This window comes from Malaclemys terrapin, chromosome 2 (genome assembly GCF_027887155.1).
Source record: "Malaclemys terrapin pileata isolate rMalTer1 chromosome 2, rMalTer1.hap1, whole genome shotgun sequence".
In the NCBI taxonomy this organism is placed as follows: Eukaryota; Metazoa; Chordata; order Testudines; family Emydidae; genus Malaclemys; species Malaclemys terrapin.
This window is the reverse complement of record NC_071506.1, coordinates 128,786,780-128,807,334: the sequence shown is the minus strand read 5'-3', so window position 1 is coordinate 128,807,334 and position 20,555 is coordinate 128,786,780. Positions and strand designations below refer to the sequence as shown.

Sequence of the window (20,555 nt, the reverse complement as noted above, 5' to 3'; positions counted from 1 at the left end):
CTTTCTTTAGTGACTACTGACACTGTTCCTGAACAATGCACAAGCCTTTGTGTTTGGGGGTTACACGCTGTGTGCTGAGCTTGTCTGTCTGTCTGATTGAGTGTTTGAAGGACCGTGTGCTGTGGCTGGCAGGTGAAAGCTGTGAGCTTCAACGGAGGGCCTGAAAGCTAGAAGTCTCTGTCGATTGGCCGAGCCTTAGGCAGTGGGTGGGGCTGTCAAGCAGGCCAGGGCTATATTCAGCAGTGCGCAAGCGCCCAGGGAGCTTGGCAAACAGGGGCTGCTAACAGGGAGTTTCTCAGGGGAGGGCGGAGGAGCGAGGGCCCCTGGCTGTTGGTCAAGACCTCTTGATTCAAATAAAACCCTGTCAGCAACTAGGAGACCATGCAGGCAGAAGCCCAGCAGGTATGACTGCCTGCCCTGTGAGCAGGTGGCAGCTGTTTGCATTCAGTGCAAGGAGCTCCTGGCCCTCTGAGACCGCGTTCGGGCTTTGGAGGCCTGGGTGGTGGGATTGGAGAAGCTGAGGGAGGCAACGAAGTACATTGATGGGGCCTACAAGGACACTAGAAGTGTCCCGCCTCCGGTCGGACAGCCCTTCCCCGTTGAGGAGGATGAAAGGCCCAGGGAAGCGGAACAGTCAACCAGAGCAGAGGGGAGCCATAATTGGGATCCTCCTTCCAGAAGTTGTTAGGGTATCCTCTCGCACTGAGGTTGCCTCTCCAGGGCAGGGAACTCCAGTCTCTAAAAAAAAAAAAAAAGGCAGGTGTTAGTAATAGGCAATTCAATCGTTAGAAACAAAGATAGCTGGGTTTGCAATGCCCGGGAGAACCATGCAGTGACTTGCCTGCCTGGTGCGAAGGTTGCAGATCTCTCGAGGCATCTGGATAGACTTGTGTAGTGCTGGGGAGGAGCCGATGGTCATGGTACATGTAGGTACCGATGACATAGGGAAGAGTAGGAGAAACATCCTGGAGGCCAAATTTAGGCTGTTAGGAAAGAGACTGAAATCCAGGACCTCTATGGTGGCGTTCTCAGAAATGCTCCTAGTTCCACGTGCGGGGCCAGGTAGGCAGGTGGAGCTTCAGAGCCTCAATGCGTGAATGAGGCAATGGTATAGAGAGGAGAGGTTTAGATTCATTAGGAATTGGGCAAACTGTTGGGATAGGGGGAGGAAGGAAGGATGGGCTCCACCTAAACCAAAGTGGAACCAGACTGCTGGCACTTAACATTAAAAAGGTTGCAGAGCACTTTTTAAACCAGGAGATGAGGGAAAGCCGACTGCTGCACAGGAGTATGTGGATCGGACAGAGACTTCTTTTAGAGGAGAGTCTATTGATAGAGACTCTCTAGGTTTTAGTCAGGAGCGGAGGATGGAAGAGGATCATGTAAGGGCCAGCTCAGACACTTCGGAAAAGGGCAGACAAATAAAGAGTGACAAGTTTTTAAAGTGCTTGTATGCAAATGCTAGAATCTACTCCCTCTGGGGTACCTGCCATTGGCTACTGTCTTATGTTCTTAATGCTTACAGAAGGAATCTAGACTCACGAAACCCATATGAATCCCAGCTCTAGATGTGTTTCCTTACCTGTGAAATGTGAATAGTGCCCCAGTCCCAGATCTACTCACAGGCTGGCCCTGAGATGTTGATGACCAGATGAAGCATTGGCAGGGCCAAGGCAGACTCTTAAGCTCTTCTCTCCCCTACAGCTGCTGGCTGGTGTGGAGGCCGAGCCTTGGGGCTTTCTACGTTCCTGTGGCTTTCATTTTGCTCATCACTTGGATTTACTTCCTGTGCACTGGGGTCAACCTCTGGTGCCAGTCAAAGAACCAAAAAGACCCTCCAGTGCCCCTCGAGACCCCCCCAAGGTTGGGTGGCAGCAGCAACCTCTTGACAGACTCAGGCTCCATCTCGGTCACCCTTAACTCCGGGACACCTAGCGCCGACGTGGATGGCGTCTACTCGTTGAAGATGCAGTTCTGGGCACTGCTGATCACCCATTTCTTGTACATTGCACTGTGGACATTTGGGGCCGTGGCCGTGTCCCAGCGCTGGTACCTGAACGTCATCTTTAGCTGCCTCTACGGGGTAACGGCTGTGGCACTGGGGCTCTTCATCTTCATCCACCACTGTGCCCGGCGTCGAGACGTGCAGAACTCCTGGTTTGCCTGCTGCCCATCCTACAGGAATGCGCTGCCCATGCAAGCCTATGTCCACCCGGGCCTGGCGGCAGAGGAGGGCTCGCAGATCTTCATCGGGTGCAACCCCGAGGTGGCTCATTCCATCAAGTCCTCTTCCTCACCCAGCAGCACCAACTCCACTGTGGGCCACTGCAAGCTCACCAACCTGCAGGTGGCTCAGAACCAGGCAGAGAGCTGCCCCCTACCACAGCCAGCCTGCTACGAAGAGACGGAGCCGGCCAACAACAAGAACGCCGGCGCGGCCAGGTATGCTAACAACATACATGGGCGCAGGAACCACAAGAGCAGAACTAAGCAGTACCGGGAGGGGAAGCACCACCGCTTGAAGGTGCTGCGGGGGCCTTCTTCGGATCACCCCTCCAGCGAGAGTGGAAGCCTCCACAACAGCCATTCCGAGAGCTACCACAGCAGCAGAAACAGCCCCCTGAACAACAGCCGCCTAGGACCGAGGGTAGCAGCTGTGCAGGAGGGGGATGCTGCTCTGACCCAATCCGAAGGGAGCGACGGTGGTAGCAGCGGCCATCGGGTTCCTGACTTCAGCAGAGCTCAGAGGAGAAGCACTAGCAGGGACAACCTCAAACAGGCCCACACCATCGAGAAAGAGACTAAGCGGAGATCCTACCCGCTCAATGTGGCCAACCAGAACGGGGGGCTGAAAGGCAGTAAGTACGATATAAACCTCACCGGTGCAGACAGCATGGCCGGCATGAAGACCGGCCTCTGGAAGAGTGAAACAACCGTCTAGAGCGCTGAAGGGGCCGGGCAGCTAGAGTATCCCAGCATGTTTCTCCTCGGGCAAAGGAGCGGCTCGCTCAGCCAGCGGCAGGGCGTGGGGAATGGCGCTGCTAACTGAAGGCAGCTTCCATCCGAGTCTAAGTGTGTTATAAACATGGAAGTGCACTACAGGGGCCTGGGTGGTACTGTCCAGGATGTTTGAATTCCTCTATCAATCAGCAGGTAACGGTGGGGCTTGTTCCACCTGGGTGCTGGAATGGAGAGAGTCAGAGCACAGCACCCAGCTGAGCACATCGACAAGCCTCATCTAATTCTCAATGGACACGGGAGCACTAAGATCTTAGGTGAAAGACAATCATTGCAATTCAGGCTGCTGAGGGGCAATCTTATTTTAATCACTTCTGCATGTCACGGGAGACTGATTCTAAAGGCTATTTTATAAATCTACAGAAGAAAAATGTTTATTTTTCAAATCTATATTATTGTATGTATATATGTATAGACTGACTGGTAGCTGATGGAAGTGCCTCCATGTTACACAATCGGTGTTCTAGGAGCAGCGAGTCTCCCCTTAGGAGTTTTGGCAAGAACTTACTTTTGCCATCCAGTGTCGGTTAGTAGACCGGAACTAGCGCCTTCGTGCAAAGACGCTGCAGTAGAGATGTGGCTGTTTCATCCGTATGAAAAACACATTTTCAGACAGAGAGACTTTAATGACAAGTATTTGAGCTGACTGTTCTTAAATGTATATTTAGCCCTATGGGTTACTGAGCTACCAAAGTAAAAGCCATAGTTAAAAATGAACAAGAGGTAAGATAAGAAAAAGCTCCAAGCAAAGTAAATTGTCTGCATCTGACAGACACTAAAATCGCTGCAGGAAAACTGCTCTCGAGCTGGGTTAAACACCCTCCGAAGCCCATGCTCTGCAAAAGGATTGTTCGCTGCAGCAAAGAGGCTTCAGGGGCATTATTTTGTATGTATGTTACGCTCACTGTGAAAGTCTCGTGCCTTGTGTGTTGGGAGTACTGGCTACTCGGGAGGGAACCAAAGAGTTGGACAGTGGGCAGAGGTACAGATATCGATACTGGCCCATAAATCCCATTTAGCATGTTCAAAAATGTTTCATTTTGCTCTTGAAGCAAAAACCATTTACATGAATGTGAATAGATCATTCAGAGTCGACCAATCCACGAGGAAAGAACATTTTACAGACTAGGGCTGGTTCTATTAAGTGAAAAGAATCTTGCTAAACTAGTAGGACAATTGTTCAGGCCACACAGGGTCAGAGAAAAACAGATTTAGGTAAGTGTATATATAAAACTCATCCTTCCTAATACATTTTTAAAAGGGCTGGTACTTGGCTTGGCTAAGCACTTGATTTTTTTTATTGGACAAACAAGTGCCCTTTTTCTAGTGTAAAATATAAAGCAGCTTCTTGCTATAAATACAGACAGGGCCCAGAGCCTGGTGTTGAAAAGGAGCCTTCGGTTAAAATGTTTATAGAAAAATGTCTCCTAAAAAAGGAAGTTGCCATTCAAAACAGTGCCCAGCAATAAGTTCCATGTTCCAGTTGTGTGAGCATGAGCTGAGAGTTGCTGCCAATTCCACCACCTATCACTAAAGAAACATAGTGAGAACTCATGAGGCATTGAACTGGGGTACTCAAGCCACCAGTAATTTCATAACCTAACCAGTGGATGAAGAAAGAAACAGCCCTTAGAATTCTCCTTTCCCCTCTGTCCGGCACTCATTCCCTACACAGAATTTGCGTTTGCCTTTCAAAAGGAGTTTTGACCAGAGGTCAGCCGAGAAGAGACCTGTGGTGCAGTTCAGAGAAGATAATTTTACCCTTGTTCCTATAGTCAGCAGGGAGACCCGGTGCCTTAATTGTTCTCCTGCTATTTTGGCTGCTTTTGTCCTACTTGAAATCAAAGGAGGATTAGAAGAGTGGGGCACATTGCCTTGGACACAGGACTACAAGCCAGGAACCTCCTGCACTCTAAGCCCAGCTCTGATACAGACTCCTCTTTGTGGCTGGAGCCAAGTCACAACCTCTGTGCCCCTGTAAAAATGGGTATCAACACTTCGCTACCTCCCAAGGGGTTAGTTATGGACTGAAGTGCTAGAAGGCATGCATGGAGCCAGCATTCAGCCACAAGCCAGTGCTCATGTCCACACCATTTCTAAGAGATTTGGGGTGGAAAGATGCAGGAGTTAACAAATTATACAGCACTTAAAAGATTTTTTCTCTATTTCTTCCTCTCCATTCTGAACACCCCCCCCCCATCGCTGAAAAACCTATGGGCTTACACTGCAGTGCTACTACGCCCCAGCCTTGTTAGACTTCCCCCTGTTTAAACGTGCTTTGTATTTAATACAATTTGAATCAGATGCTGATACCCCAACCTACACACTCTTGCTGATGCTGAACGTGTTATATGCTTGCTGCACTGTGACAGTATTATATAAAAGCTTTGTATTACACTTATTTTGTCTGTTTACATTACAAGCAAATGACATATCAACAGAGCTTCTTGCAATATACATGGGGGAGGGAGCGGGAAAAAAGTGCCAAAGAAAATGTGTTTAAAGGGTTGGGGGGTTTTGCATTTTTTTTATATAAACCGAATGTTTCTAGCAGATATGTTTTGTTTTAATATATTAAAGATTTGCAAATCTACTGAGAAGTGATATTGCTTGTTTTAGGCCCTTGGTCCCCAATACAATGACAGACCCTTCAGCACAGCAAGGTCATTTCTTTTATTGAATTTGGCTGTACTTAGATATCAACAAATGGTGCCATAATCGTACAAAGAAAGGATTCAGAATTCCAGCAGCTTCACATAATAAATTTAACAGCCAAGGTCAGAACTGTTTTCCTTACTAGGCAGAGGACAACGCTAGCTTCCCAACAGTATTCTTAGGGATGTCTCTGATATCCAACCCAACCCAACCCACTATCTGTCCCCGTGGTAGTGGCCCCAAGACTGATCTTGTAGCGTGATGCCCACACGTGGTCTAAAACACAGGGCGTTCATATTGCTCACCGAGGGAAACAGGCACTACATTTTGAAAAAAGCCTTAACAGCAAATGAAAGTGGCAGTTCTACTAGATCACAAACAATGCAGCTGAGCTCTAGTGAAACAACATAGCAGGGTCACACTTCATGGGAAGGAACTCAAATGAACCAAGTGCCAAACAGCAAGGTTGGAACACTGAGCTTTCACCAAGTGTTACTCCAGTTTAGACAGGAAAAAAGTACTCTCTTTCTCCTCCAGATCTCCAAAGGTAAATGCATAACCCTGATATTGTTCTATAATAATTCATGGAAGGCTTGTGTGCCCTGAGAAATGAACTGGCTGACCTATTCAAGGGCCCTCCTCATCCAAATAATCCTACAATTTAGGGCAAGAAATGCAAAGCAATTAGTCCTAACCAAAACCACACAGATCATGTTTCTATTGACAGGCACAACAGAATTACTTACCCATGCTACTGCCGCCACCTTCGATCAGTACACAGACAAGTTAGACTCGCTTGTAAGGGCTGCACCAGGACGATGCTGGAGAACATCTGAATTTCAACAAAATGACTAACTGTAAATTGGTAAGAGAACGTCCTGAAGGCATTTCTGGCAGCCATGTGGATTATTTCTAACAAACTAACAAACAGTTTCCCTAGGAAAGTCTCAGTTAGGAAGTCATTCTGGTATTTTAATTTTCTGCCCCAGCAGAACTAGGAGACATATTGTCATTTACTTACAATTCCTCCCCGCAGCATGGAACACTTAAGAGGCCCCATTATCCTATTTCTCCAGTGGGAAGCGTGTCCACTAGCAGTGCCGCAGACAGCTGTGCTGGAGAATTCATACCTTTGCTTCAGGTGGCTAATTCTTAGTGCCTTTGCCCATGTTGCTCTTGGGAGCTCAATTCAGTGCCAGGCCTGGGCCTTGCTGAACTCCTGCATCTCCTCCTGGCTCCGCAGGTATTGCTCTATTTCGCTGTCCGAAATGGCCTCGTCTCCAGTGATAGCCTGGTCCGAAGGGCTCAGGGCTGCTGTTCGAAGTCTCTTCCTGGGGTTTATAAGGCACGGTGGCAGCAAAGGCCTCCGTACGCTGCTGCATTTCTGTTTGCCCCCAGGGTGGCAGCCCTCAGCTTGGGCCGAGCACCCTGCAGCTTGTGGTGAACTCACAGAGCCATCGCCCACTGCTGTGGCACTTTGATCCTCAGTGTCTCCTGAGCTAAAGGAGCTTCTCAGCAGGAAGTGTCGGTGCTGGAGCAGGTCCCCGATGTGTTTGACCACAGTCTTTTTGTCCACGTTGAGCACGCGCAGCCAGGCCAGCTGGGAGGCCATTCTCAAGAGGATGTCGTTGAGCTCCTTCAGCCTCAGGTGGGCCGGTGGAGGTAGGTCTGTACCTGCCAGCTTACAGAAGCGAGGGAAGGTGCATGTCAGGCGCCCCACGGGCTGCAGCGACTGCCACGCAAGGTAGGCCGCAGCAGTGACGATGGGAATGGGATGCCGGCCTGTCACCAGCCACGTCTCACTGGCCAGCTCCACAATCTGGATTGTTCGGGCAACCATCTTTTCCTTGTCCTCAGCAAATTTGGCAGGGACGCTAGCTGAACTCTGGAACAGCTTGAAACTGAGAAAACAAAGAGAGCCCATTAGCTATATTGCTGCATTGGGTATCAGAGGTAGAAGGAAGCCATTAGATCATTAAGTCCATCGTGCTGCAAGGGCAGGGGAGGTGTCAGGTATTACTGGGGCCCTACCAAATGCATAGTCCACTGTGATCAATTTCATGGCCAAAGGGTTTTAAAATTGGTCAATTTCAGGTTTTCAGATGTTTACATCTGAAATTTCATGGTGTTGTAACTGGGGATCCTGACCCAAAAGGAGGTCATAGGGGGGTTGCAAAGCTGTTGAGGGGAGAGGGCTGCAGGATTGCCACCCTCATTTCTGCACTGCATTCAACGTAGCCATGCAGCTTCCTGCAGCCGGGGGGGGGGGGGGGGGAGAGGGGGAAGGTACCCAGAGGTGGGTCTGATCCCTCCCCAGCCCAGACAAACAGCTAGGAGCCCCCAGCTGGGGCACCCCAGCCCTGCCTCTCCCACTCCCCTCCAATAGCTAGATTTCCTGGGGAAGGGCTGATTTCACAGTCTGTGACGTGTTTTTCAGGGCTGTGAATCTGGTAGGGCCCTAGGTATTACATGGCCATAGCACTGTCGGAGGCTTCCAATGTGCAACACACACATCAAAGTGCAATCCTCTCTGCAAACGGCCTCGGGTGGCTCCCATACTCATCCTCAGTCTCTCCACCCAATTTGCTTGGTTTACACAGGTTATTATTGAAATGTACAGTGCCAACAGCTGGCTAGGCCTTCCAGGAGAAATGCAAGACCTTGGACAGGCTTTCCACGCATTCGCTTTCTGCTGTAGGTGAGCAAGGACTACACCACCGGGCCTCAGAAACAGGGAGAGAGGGCAAGAAGAAAGAAGTGAAATTCTAGCCAGTCCTATGAGTCTCGAGACAACGGGAGAGAAGCAACAAGTCTCATGGCTGTTTAGACCCCTCAGATTACAAGGCCAGAAGGGCTCTTTTCTAGTCTGACCTCTTGTTTAACAGGCCACAGGACTACCCTGAATTAGTTCAGTTTGTATTAGAGCAGATGCTTTAAAAATCATCCAACATGGATTTAAAATTTGGCAGTGATGGAGAATTGTTCCACTGGTTAATTACCCTCACTGTTAAAAATGTGCATCTAATTTCTAGTTTGAATTTGTCACTCACCTACAACATTTAGGGAGGCACTAAGATACCACGGTGATGGGCAGAGGGCAAAAATCAACGAATTTACAGTGTAGAAGGTATACAGTAGGTGTGAGCGAAAGACACACAGAGGGAGAGGAGAGACCACAAAAAGCAGAGGGATTAAAGATTGACAGCGCACTTTTTTAGAGATAGAAGAGGAAAGACTTAATTATCTTGTTTGTTAATACTTCTGGCTTTTCTAACTGCCAGCACTGCGAATTTCCCCTGCGCTCTGACACTCCAGATTGGGCTTTCTAGCTAGTACATCTCCAATGTTAAAAAATTCTCTAACTGGAATGTAGTTTGATAATTTTATTATGCCCAGTAGAACCCAGCCTGCTCACTAACAGCAGTACAAACAGAACAGAGCTACCATAATTTAACCAGATGAACCTGTAACCAGCTACACGGGGAGCAGATCTGTTAAAAACAGAGACGATATTTATACTTAGTCACTTTTCTTACAATAATGGCACTATAAGCCTTGTAGCCCATTCACCGAACACACCTAGGACTTAGGTGAGCACCAGCCCTTTCTACATATGGAAAAATGGAGACAGACAGGTAAAGTCTCTCCACACCAAGCTGATACACTGAGTCAACAGTGGAATTGGGAATAAACCCAAGTCCAAGCACCTGGCATGTCCCCTGCTCTAGTCACAAGACAACACTGCCTCACAAGTGGCATTTTTATAGCACTTCATCAGCAAACAATACACAAGGATTGCTTCACTTGTCACTGAAATACAGTCTGGTAGAATAGGGCAGCTGTTTAAGAACACTTAACATGCAGTATATCCAGGTGGAATTCTACAGTACAGGTTAGAGAAGCAAAATATAGTCTGCTTAAATGTAACCTCACTAGCAGTGGCACAAAAGGGGTTACAGATTTAGTGCCCAAAGAGGTTTATTATTATTTATTTATATTACCGTAGCCCCCAGGAGCACCAGTCATTGACCAGGACCCCCATCCTGACAGGCACTGTACAAAACAGAACAAACTGGCCTCCTCTGGCACTCTGGGATCAGAAAAGCTACCTAAGAGTTGGCTTCCCATGCCCTGGCTGCAATTAACAAGTGTCCTAGAGCCTCCCATCTCTCTCACATCACCAAAGGAGTGGTTAGTCTGGGGCAATACAGGAGGAAGCTTTAGTTTGTATCCTAGTCAATACAAGAACACATGGATGCATTTACATGAGCACAACACTTAGAGGGGCTATGCTCCAGTTGTGAAACACCATGACCACAAGTTCAAATCTCAGTAGGATTCATTGTTCTGAATCAGATAAACTGAATGTGGGCCTTTCAGACAGGGATCTAAAACAGAAGTCCCTTCTGCCATGTATGGACTTTAAAGATCCCAAGGGACAAAGCTTTGCCTTAATGTTCTTGGCCAAAGCTACCCCCATTCCATGGTAGTACAGCTTGCTGTGTCCATGGTTGTAGTCTGTCACCCCACAGGCGGCTGTGTTTTAGTTATGCCTATAGCATTTGGAAGCCATTTGGATCCTCTATTGTGAATGGTGTCAGCTGGTTACATTACCTGTTAAGGTGTGTTTTCACCAGATCCGTCAGGCTCAGGGCTGGCACATCCAGTTCAAGCTCTTTCAGGACGCACAGGTAGACGCTGGCAAACAACTCCTTGTCTGCGTAGAGCAGGGAGCAGATAGTACCCATGGTCAGGGGCCAGTTGTGCTGCCGGCAGGTCACAAAGACACAGCAGCCTACTAGAATCTCCTTCTTCTCCAAGCTGACTAAGTGGAAGGAGGGGTGTTCAATTGCTCGCTGGAAATAGGACAGGGCTGTGTCTTCAAACACAGCTGGGAGATAGAGGACTTTGCAGAGATCCTGGACACGCTTGATCCCTGTGGGAAAACCCCATGATGCTTTTAACATTAGCACAAAACGTTTCTTTAACCGCACCACAGCGTGATACTGCAGTGCAGCAAACACTCAGCCAAAGCCAGGGGCAGCAACATGGCAGTGTGGCAACTTAAGCCTTATCATCTGCCCACGGCAACTTTTGCCCATTTCTCTTCATGCAGCTGGGAAGGTTTTCCCGAAGGTTCCCCTGGGCTCAGAACTAGTCACTTGTGAAAAGTTAGCAGCTCCCTGTGGCTTTTAGAAAAACAAGGGGTATGAGGAACAGATTGTACAATCTGAATGGTAGTCTCTTCTCGGCCAGAGCATCATGCAGAGTCTTAGTGTTGCAAGAAAGGAATAATTAAAAAAAGCTCTCACCTCGTAGCTTACAGCGGCTCAGCTGCTCATTCTGGCCGGTACTCCGTGAATATGTCACTTCTGGAAAACAACAAGCATCAGGCAAAGCAGCCACTTTCAGGGGTGGAGTGGAAAGTGAGATCTATGATTGGTGCTACTGAAGACACCAGATTTCAGTTTCCCAGGCTGGTCATTCTCCTTATATCCACAGAACAGGTACCAGCAGCACAGACAACAATGCAGGCTCTCTCAAGCACGCCTCATGCCATTTGCCTCAATCCTGAACTAAAAAGAGCCCCCCCCCTCACTCTCTAGGGTGAATGGTGTTCAGTTCTCATGGGCCATTCGCTTCTTTGATTCTCTACAGATTGCCAGCAAAGGATGTAGTCTGTTAGAGCTATTATAATTACAGTGAATACATTTATGAAAGTGGTGTACCAAGAACTTCTGCGCTTTAGGTCTGGTACACCAGAACTTCAAGTTTGAGATCCTCTGCCATAACTGATGTGGGTCATTGATTCCTCAGCCTTGGGGAGAGGGAGAAAGGAGAGCTACTCATAGGTACATATCAGATCCAATCAATCTATATGGCATAAACATTACCCTCCTCACAATCAAATCCGTTTTAAGTAGTCAACCATGAAATCTGCAAATAAAGTTTTATGGGGAGAGAAAAAAAAAAAGTGAACAAGATTATACTGGAAGCCACTTGGGGATACTTTACCATAATTACTTAAAAGGATGTTTGCCAGGACATATTTGTTTTTAAATGTAGTTTTGTAAAAAAGTGAGCTGGTACAAAACCTTTCAGCCAAATATAAATGCTTCCAGGACATATTTAAAGATCCCTGTTTTTAGAAGAATAATCTGCAGCCTGTGCAATACAAACATCACAGTATTCACTTCAGCATGAGAGCCAGAAAATGAAACTAATTAGTGTATTTTCATCTGCAAACCAAACAAACCCGCTTACTAAAAGTTAAAGATCATTCTTTAATAATTAATCCAAGGTTCTATTTGCACCATAGGCAAGAAAGTTTGTTTTCATGTTTGTTTGTTTTTTAAAATGTCAGTGTCTCATAAGTAGGGCTCTACCAAATTCACCGTACATTTTGGTTAATTTCACACTCATGGGATTTTAAAAATCGTAAATTTCATGATTCCAGCTATTTAAAACTGAAATTTCACAGTGTTGTAGTTGTAGGGGTCCTGACCCAAAAAGAAGTTGCGGGGGGTGTTGCAGGGTTATTGTAGAGGGGGTTGTGGTACTGCTCCTTCAGTGCTGGGTAGCAGCAGGGCAGAAATAAAGATGGCATGGTATGGTATTGCCACCCTTACTTCTGCGCTGCTGCTGGCGGGGCATTGCCTTCAGAGCTGGGCACCCAGCCAACAATCATAAGAACATAAGAATGGCCATACTGGGTCAGACCAAGGGTCCGTCCAGCCCAGCATCCTGTCTGCCGACAGCGGCCAATGCCAGGTGCCCCAGAGGAAGTGAACCTAACAGGCAACAATCTAATGATCTTTCTCCTGCCGTCCATCTCCACTCTCTGACAAACAGAGTCTAGGGACACCATTCCTTACCCATCCTGGCTAATAGCCATTAATGGACTTAACCTCCATGAATTTATCCAGTTCTCTTTTAAAGGCTGTTATAGTCCTAGCCTTCACAACCTCCCCAGGCAAGGAGTTCCACAGGATGACTGTGTGCTTTGTGAAGAAGAACTTCCTTTTATTTGTTTTAAACCTGCTGCCTATTAATTTCATTTGGTGGCCCCTAGTTCTTATATTATGGGAACAAGTAAATAACTTTTCCTTATTCACTTTCTCCCCACCTCTCATGATTTTATATATTTCTATCATATCCCCCTTAGTCTCCTCTTTTCCAAACTGAAAAGTCCTAGCCTCTTTAATCTCTCCTCATATAGGACCCATTCCAAACCCCTAATCATTTGAGTTGCCCTTCTCTGAACCTTTTCTAATGCCAGTATATCTTTTTTGAGATGAGACCACATCTGTACGCAGTATTCGAGATGTGGGCATACCATGAATTTATATAAAGGGCAATAAGATATACTCCGTCTTATTCTCAATCCCCTTTTTAATGATTCCTAACATCCTGTTTGCTTTCTTGACCGCAGCTGCACACTGCGTGGACGTCTTCAGAGAACTATCCACAATGACTCCAAGATCTCTTTCCTGATTAGTTGTAGCTAAATTAGCCCCCATTATATTGTACGTGTAGTTCGGGTTATTTTGTCCAATGTGCATTACTTTACATTTATCCACATTACATTTCATTTGCCATTTTGTTGCCCAATCACTTAGTTTTGTGAGATCTTTTTGAAGTTCGTCACAGTCTGCTTTGGTCTTAACTATCTTGAGCGGTTTAGTATCGTCTGCAAACTTTGCCACTTCACTGTTTACACCTTTCTCCAGATCATTTATGAATAAATTGAATAGGACTGGTCCTAAGACTGACCCTTGGGGAACACCACTAGTTACCCCTCTCCATTCCAGTCGCTGCTCTCCAGCCACCCACTTCTGAAGGCAGTGCAGAAGTGTGACAATACTGCAAACCCCTAAAATAAAACTTTGCGATCCCCCTGCAACCTCCTTTTGGGTCAGGACCCCCAATTTGAGAAATGCTTGTCTTTCCTGTGAAATCTGCATAGTATAGGGCAGGGGTTGGCAACCTGCAGCATGCGAGCCGATTTTTACTGGCACGCTGCTGCCAGCCAAGGTCCCGGCTGCTGGCACCGCTCACCCCGCTGCCTGCCTGGATGAACAGAATCCTAGGCCAGCAGCGGGCTGAGTGGGGCCGACGGCCGGGACTCCGGACCGTCAGCTGGCTGAGCGGCTCAGCGTGCTGCCGGTCTGGGGTTCCATCCACCGGCCCCTGCCAGCCGGGATCCCTGCCGCCAGCCCTGCTCAGCCCGCTGCTAGTCTGGGGTTCAGTTGGGGGGGCCCCTGTAAATGTAAAATTTATTACTGGCACATGAAACCTTAAATTACTGAAGATTTGGCACGCCACTTCTCAAAGGTTGCTGACCCCGATATAGGGTAAAAGCACACAAAAGACCAGATTTCACAGGCCGTGATGGGATTTTCATGGCTGTGAATTTGGTAGGGCCCCTACTTATAAGACTCAAGTGCAGGTTTCACTGCTGCTATATCATGATTATTTTCACTCAAAAAGTCGTGAATTCCAAGATGCTCATGTTTTTTAAAAAAATCACTATTTTATATTTTGGCATTTTTACATGAAAAGGTAGTTGAATGTTTCTGCAGACAGCCAAAGCAATCTCTGTATGTTGGAGAAATAAGTTAAAACCAGGACTACAGGAGCAAGATAAGTCTGCAAGAACTCTCATAGTTAGGACTAGTTGTTTGTAATACAGGTGGAAGAAGGGAGTCAATTTTATGCTCTCTCTGATTTTGGGGGAAGAAACGTGGGTTATGAGACATCTGTCCAGGCCTGCTCTTCTCAGTGCCTTTGTAAAGTTTAAAACAGCAATTTATCTCCTACTCTTTTTTCTGCACAGTTTTTAGGGCAAAAAAGACTTTTGATTAAAATATTCTCCAAAATTCTGAGCAATGGGTGGTTTTGTTTGTTTGAAATCTCTGCCTCCCTGTCCTCATGACTACATGATGACTTTTCATGCCATGTACACAAAGCCCTGTGGATTTTGACATATTTATGCAAACTAAAATCGGTGTTTGTTTGACCTTGTAAATGTTCTTCATCTTGGAAAGTGGTTGTCAAGAGCCCCTCGGTGAGGATAAACCCACAGTCAGCACACACCAGTTGGTTCTGAGCATAATGTGCATCCTCCACAATTTCAGAGGAGCCACAATCAGGGCATTTTCTCTGGCCCGACATCTTGAAAACCTGCAAGTCGAATTGAGACAGATTTAAAGATTTTATTAAGATGTTTAAAAAAAAAAGTGAACGGTACAGAGTTTAAGCATAGAAGTTTCTTGTTATCAGGGAATAACATACAGCTTATCGAGATAGCAGGATTTGGTTTAAGATCAGGTGGCATAAGGAATACATAAACTGCAATATTCCCGACTGGGGTAAAAGGTTGATGGATCAAAGTACAGGCATCGAGATAGGAGGGTATGAAGTTAATAAAGTGGCTATGTTCGGATGTGGAGTATAATGAGTGGATATGATGATAAGGATGGATTGACCCTCATTTGGTGAGCTTTAATGTTCAGGGAGTTTATGGTTCCAGTTCATATGATCCAACGGATAAAGACTCTTGGTCCCTTTCTCATGGTCGAAGAACGATGTAACTCTGGCTCACGCCTCCTGATACTGTCGGTGGCCAGTGATGTGCTTGATGTAGATGTCCCTGGACCATCGGATGGTGTCAGAGACCATGAAGCGCCACATGAGCCGTGGGTAGCGTCGACCGATACCGCAGGTCCGCAGCACACCCTTGTTGCAGGGGTCCCAGGCGCCCAGGGCTCTGACGATCAGGGTGTCCAGCTGCACCTCATAGCCCTTCGCTCTCAGGGTGTCGGCCAGGGGAGCGTACTTTTCCAGGTTACGAGCTCGGGCTTCGCGAAATGCTGGGGTCCTGTTCTCAAAGGAGACCGTGACGTCGATGAGGATGATATTTTTCTAAACTCTTCCTTCATAGAAGCTCAGCCGTTTGAGCCAAGGCTGTAATGTGGCTTCAAGTTTTTCATATACACCATTTAAAAAACCAGCAGGCTTAAGCTGCATCAGTAGAACTAGGAAGCGAGGAGCAGCCAAACTCCCAACTCCGGCTGGCCTCACTCGCCTGAGTGATGGAAACGCCTGCCCAAGTCAGGGCTCTTGCGAGTTGTAGCTGATTTTGCAGGGAATTGGGAGAGGGCAGATCCCTGTTTCAATTGCTCTCCTCCCCCTTCCAAGATCATCCCCTGCAGCCTCCCAGGAGATCCCCCCGCCCGCCAGCTCTGGGCTCACAACGTCCCTCCGCCTCGCCCCTGGGCTCAGCCTCTACCCAGCCCCTTACCACGGTCTCCCCGGCCCGGATCTCCCCTACAGGCCCCCAAACCCTCACCTCTCCCGCGGGCTCGGGCAGCAGCCGCCGCCACCGCCTTCCCGCTCGCAAACGGAACTAGACGCCCCCCGCACGGACGGGGGGGGTCTTTAGATCGCTGCACCCTGCCCACGCTAGCCGCAGAGAAAACACGATCGCCTCCGTCACATCCGGTCCGGCCGAACGGTTGCGTCCGAGTAGACGCAGTACCCCCGTAACCGCGTTCCGCCCTTTTCCTGGGCTTCGCACGCAATTGGGTGGGGAGGGGTGAGCTGAAGGGGAGGCACTGTGCCATGGGGTTGGCGTGCTGGCAGCGCTCGGGACAAAGGGGCGAGCAAGGAGCCGGCAGACACCATTGCAACCAGGGCGCCTGTATATCTTCCACCCTCCACCCGTGACAGATCGCTGCACCCCCACGCTGGAGCTCACATGTCAGTAGCCCCCACCCGCCTTCTGCCCCCAAACATTGTAACGTAGTTAGTGCACCTCGCTCCTGAAATGACCGACACGAGCTTTTCCTTGGGGACCCACCAACCCCTGTATCTTCTGGCTCCTAGAACACAACCTCCTACAAATCAGTCAATGGCCATCATGTAACTAACCCATTAATCCTTTAGCCACGCCCCACCCACCCTTTAAACTAGAGGAGAGGAATCTAAATGAGCTCATCAGTATTACCATATGGGACAGAAAAAGTAGATGGGACTAGGACTGTCTGCTCACTGGGGTATGGACCAGCAGATGGCACCCTCGCTTTGCATTTACAGCTAAAACACGTTCGGTAGCAATTGAACGCCTAGCTCTAGATCCATAATAGTTTTAGCAGAAGAATAGTAAACATGGAACATACAGGTAAAGAGAACCCAACAGCCATGACCAGAACCATGCTCTAAACCAGGGGTACTCAAACTGGGGTCAGGACCACTCGGGGCCATAAAGTTATTACATGGGGGTCACAAGCTATCAGCCTCCACCCCACACCCTGCTTTGCCTCCAGCATTTATAATGATCTGCACTCAGAGACTTGCTCTCTGAAAGGGGTTACCAATAGAAACGTTTGAGAACCACTGCTCTGAACTGTAGCCCACAACTCCTGACCTTATGAACCAATTTTGAGCTAGCTTTAGGAACACTTAGTAAAGTGTTTTTTCTATAGTGGATCACACACTGCATCTCCCAGTGAGGGATGAAAACCAACCCTTATAAAGTTAAAAGTGTAATTAAAATGCCAACACACAGTCTGAGCAAAATGAGGGAGTAAGTAAAGGGGGATTTCCCTCTTTATGCATATGAAAAGCACCCAAGTACAAAAGGTGAATCAGTATCCAGGCAGGGGCTGCATGCAGTTGTGCATGCACTAGTGGTACAAGCATAAGAACACAATGTACATATACAGTTCATGTGTCATCTAACACACGGTGCTTAGTCATCCAAGGACATGGATTAGAATGGGGTAGGCAACCTATGGCACGTGTGCCAAAGGCAGCACATGAGCTGATTTTCAGTGGCACTTACTGTGCCCGGGTCCTGGCCACCGGTCCACGGGGCTCTGCATTTTAATTTTAAATGAAGCTTCTCAAACATTTTAAAAACCTTATTTATTTTACATACAATAGTTTCTATAATATATAACTACTTATAGAAAGAGACCTTCTAAAAACGTTAAAATGTATTACTGGCACGCAAAACCTTAAATTGGAGTGAATAAATGAAGACTCGGCCCACCGCTTCTGAAAAGTTGCCGACTCCTGGATTAGAAGTTATTGAATTCCTGCATTCTAGTTCTGGCTAAATTGATTGTGTAGCCCTGGGCATGTCACTTCAACTCTGCCTCCATTTCTCCAGCCTCACAGCAAAATAGGGATAACACTCATTTGCCCCACTGGGTGGAAGAGAGGATTAATGGTTAATGGCTAAGCATTCGTTATCATTGTAACAGGGACCTGCTGCAATTAGGAAGATATGAATTATTCCATAGCCACTGAAAGTCTTCCAGAGATTGAGAGTCAAATGTTAATCTAAGGCAGTTGGTAGCACTTGCCTCTTTTTATTCAGAAGGCCCTGAAGATCCTATACTGGGACCCAATACATTTATTCAGGGCTGACTGAAGGGCACTATGAAATCGAGCAGCCATTCTGGCCCCTACAAGAAAGATTGCAGAAAAACAAACTTCGTCCCAATCAACCTGGAGGAGAAGTGATAACAGGCCGATATAGCACTGCAGATTTGGCAATTTCAAAGAGCCCCAAAGTGAATAGGAAATCAGTTAGACAGGCTTGATGTTTAATAATACAAAGAGGAGAAAGAGGTGATGCTTGGAAAAGGCCATTCTCAGTGATATGCCAAAATTATTGCAGTCTTGATATCAGCACACAGCTCAAATGTGTGCAAGTCATTTGGCATCTGAATCTTATGCATGAGACTAGACTGAGGCTACGTCCACACTGGCAATTGAATGACAAAACTTTTGTCTTTCGGAGGTGTCCTTCTCCCCCACCCCCGAAAGACAAAAGAAAGTTTTGCCGCGACAAGCGCCAGTGCGAACAGAGTGTTGTTGGCAGGAGCGCTCTCCTGCTGACAACACAAACGCCACTCGTTGGGGGTGGAAGATTTTTCGGCAGGAGAGCCGACAAAGAGCAGCAGCACGGCTGTAGTGACGGCCATGTCACTAAAAGTTACGTAGTGTAGATATAGCCTGAACAACATGTCAATGAAGAAAGCCTTCCTAAAGACATTGCTAAACAAATAATGGCAGAAAATTTAACAAGCAAGGAAATCAACCAGCCACCACTCTGCTCCAGGAAAGCCAAACAATGTCAGAGGACTAATACGAACCAATTATGAGCAGTTACAGCTAAGGGTAACCAGCCCTCATGTTTCAGAGAATAAGCCAGCCTGGTGCTTGCATGGAAGTGGAGCTTGGGAGAGGTGGAAAGCTGCTTACCAGGCCACAGCAGTTTCCCAGTTAGCCAGGCTCACTGGCAGTAGAGGTTTTTGTGAGGCTTCAAGCATTGACCAGAAGATACCAAACTAGAGGAGCCAATGGTCTGACAGAGCATGACAATTCACATGAAACTAAAAACAGAAGCCCTGTTTCCCAGAATGAAGTCAATCAGCTATGATTTACCTTCTCCAGCAAAGGTTTCCACGTGGAAACACCTGCAGTGAGAGAGTAGGCATCTGATTAGCTTTCTTCCAAGTCTCTACAATACCTCCTTAGAGCTATGCACAAGGATGAAATGCTTGAAAGTACCAGGTAATTTCTATTCAATGCTGGCTTGTAAGTTTCCCCAGAGCATTATTGCTGATGGCCCTGGCAGAGGACAGAACCATTCAGACTGAATGCAGAAGGACCTTAATAGCTAGTTTGATCCATCCCTTGAAGGAAACAATGCCTTAGAGTGGAGGCAGAGAGAAGCATCAAGGAGGCGATTATAGTGGCATGCAAGTTCTCCTGACAAGGCAAATACATTTTAGGCTAAAGTGGTCTGACAGAGACAAAGGAAAACGGATTATTCTCCCACCTTGTCTTTGCTCCCCAGATATACTGAACAAAGAGTGAAGAGGATTTAAAAGTTAATGCAGTTAAAGTGCTCCTGAAGGACTGACATACTTACTAACCTGGTTCTAATGGACTGTTTTTGGCAATAACTTTCATACATTCTCTATCATGTAAATAAGCTCAGTCTTCACATGCTGCTGAACTTGATCAGACTTCCCACCCCACAGGGTATTTACCATGGATCAATGCAGCTAGAGACAGCTCCCAGCCCTCTAGCAAATCCCAAAGTAGGCGAGGGATAGGCAGCAGCAATGTGTGACAAAGGGCATGTTTTCACTAGCAACGTGTGTGTAGTCGTGGCAAAAAAAAAATCAAAAAGCAAACAAAAAAACACCTCCATGAGAGGAATAGCTCCCAGCACTGTCTACACTGGAATTTTATAGCACTCAGGGGGGTGTTTTTTCACACCCTTGAGCAAGAAAGTTGCCGCACCGAAAAGTGCCAGTGTAGACAAGCCCAAAGAGTGTGTCTTCTACTCACTTTCTGCCAATCAGAATGTTGAATGTACTGGATCACTGAGCCACAACCCACTGCATTTTTTTTAAGTCCTCCCACCAGGGAGGAGCAGATATACAAATAATAAACAGAAGGAAGATCATTATCAAGTTTCATTGTAGTGGGTGTCTAGCTAGCTCAGAGGATAGTGGTAATTGCTACACTTTACTTGTCTGTATCTAGGCCAGGTCGCTGTGGCCTAAAGCTGTTACTCTCGGCTTCTGTAAAATTAGCAATCTGTGCAATTCCCAGTGAAGAGGTGTCCACATCAAAAAATCGTAACTAGACCCTTAGTTGGCAGACTCAATCGATCACTGAAAATGCCTTGAAGACGTAACTCCCTTCTCAGCTCTAGAGAAGAGAATTGGGGCACAGTGCCAGGAGAACAGAGCACAGGAAGTTTGCCCTGCCGCTGGCTATGCTGCACTTGTTCAGCAGTGGATTTCAGTCTTGAGGAACGTCAGCCCAGCTCCTTTCACCAGTTAAAAAAAAAA

At 47.2% G+C, this 20,555-nt stretch overlaps 2 protein-coding genes across 2 annotated transcripts in view; one reads left to right on the top strand and one right to left on the bottom strand.

Moving 5' to 3' along the window:
• Window positions 1–5,611, top strand: part of ADGRA2 (adhesion G protein-coupled receptor A2) — a 115,321-nt gene extending 109,710 nt beyond the window's left edge. The window contains exon 19 of the mRNA XM_054017431.1: window positions 1,705–5,611. Coding sequence (XP_053873406.1) covers window positions 1,705–2,941 — 1,237 coding nt within the window. The 3' untranslated portion in view covers window positions 2,942–5,611. The remainder of the gene's footprint in view (window positions 1–1,704) is intronic.
• A 61-nt stretch (window positions 5,612–5,672) lies between these two features.
• Window positions 5,673–16,170, bottom strand: BRF2 (BRF2 RNA polymerase III transcription initiation factor subunit). Its single transcript, XM_054017432.1, has 5 exons — window positions 16,025–16,170; window positions 14,694–14,856; window positions 10,986–11,045; window positions 10,288–10,609; window positions 5,673–7,574 (listed from the first exon to the last, which is right to left on the bottom strand). The coding sequence occupies exons 2-5, from the start codon at window positions 14,845–14,847 to the stop codon at window positions 6,863–6,865; spliced, it is 1,248 nt and encodes a 415-aa protein (XP_053873407.1). The 5' UTR covers window positions 14,848–14,856; window positions 16,025–16,170; the 3' UTR covers window positions 5,673–6,862.
• Between the last annotated feature and the right edge of the window lie 4,385 nt (window positions 16,171–20,555).

Bases quoted from the DNA above. Each gene is read 5' to 3' on its own strand.
- BRF2 (XM_054017432.1), bottom strand. From the start codon at position 14,847: ATGTCGGGCCAGAGAAAATGCCCTGATTGTGGCTCCTCTGAAATTGTG. The intron at 10,610-10,985 runs GTGAGAGCTTTT...GTTTTCCCACAG, and splicing joins GAGCCGCTGTAAGCTACGAG to GGATCAAGCGTGTCCAGGAT. The intron at 7,575-10,287 runs GTAATGTAACCA...TTGTTTTCTCAG, and splicing joins GTGAAAACACACCTTAACAG to TTTCAAGCTGTTCCAGAGTT.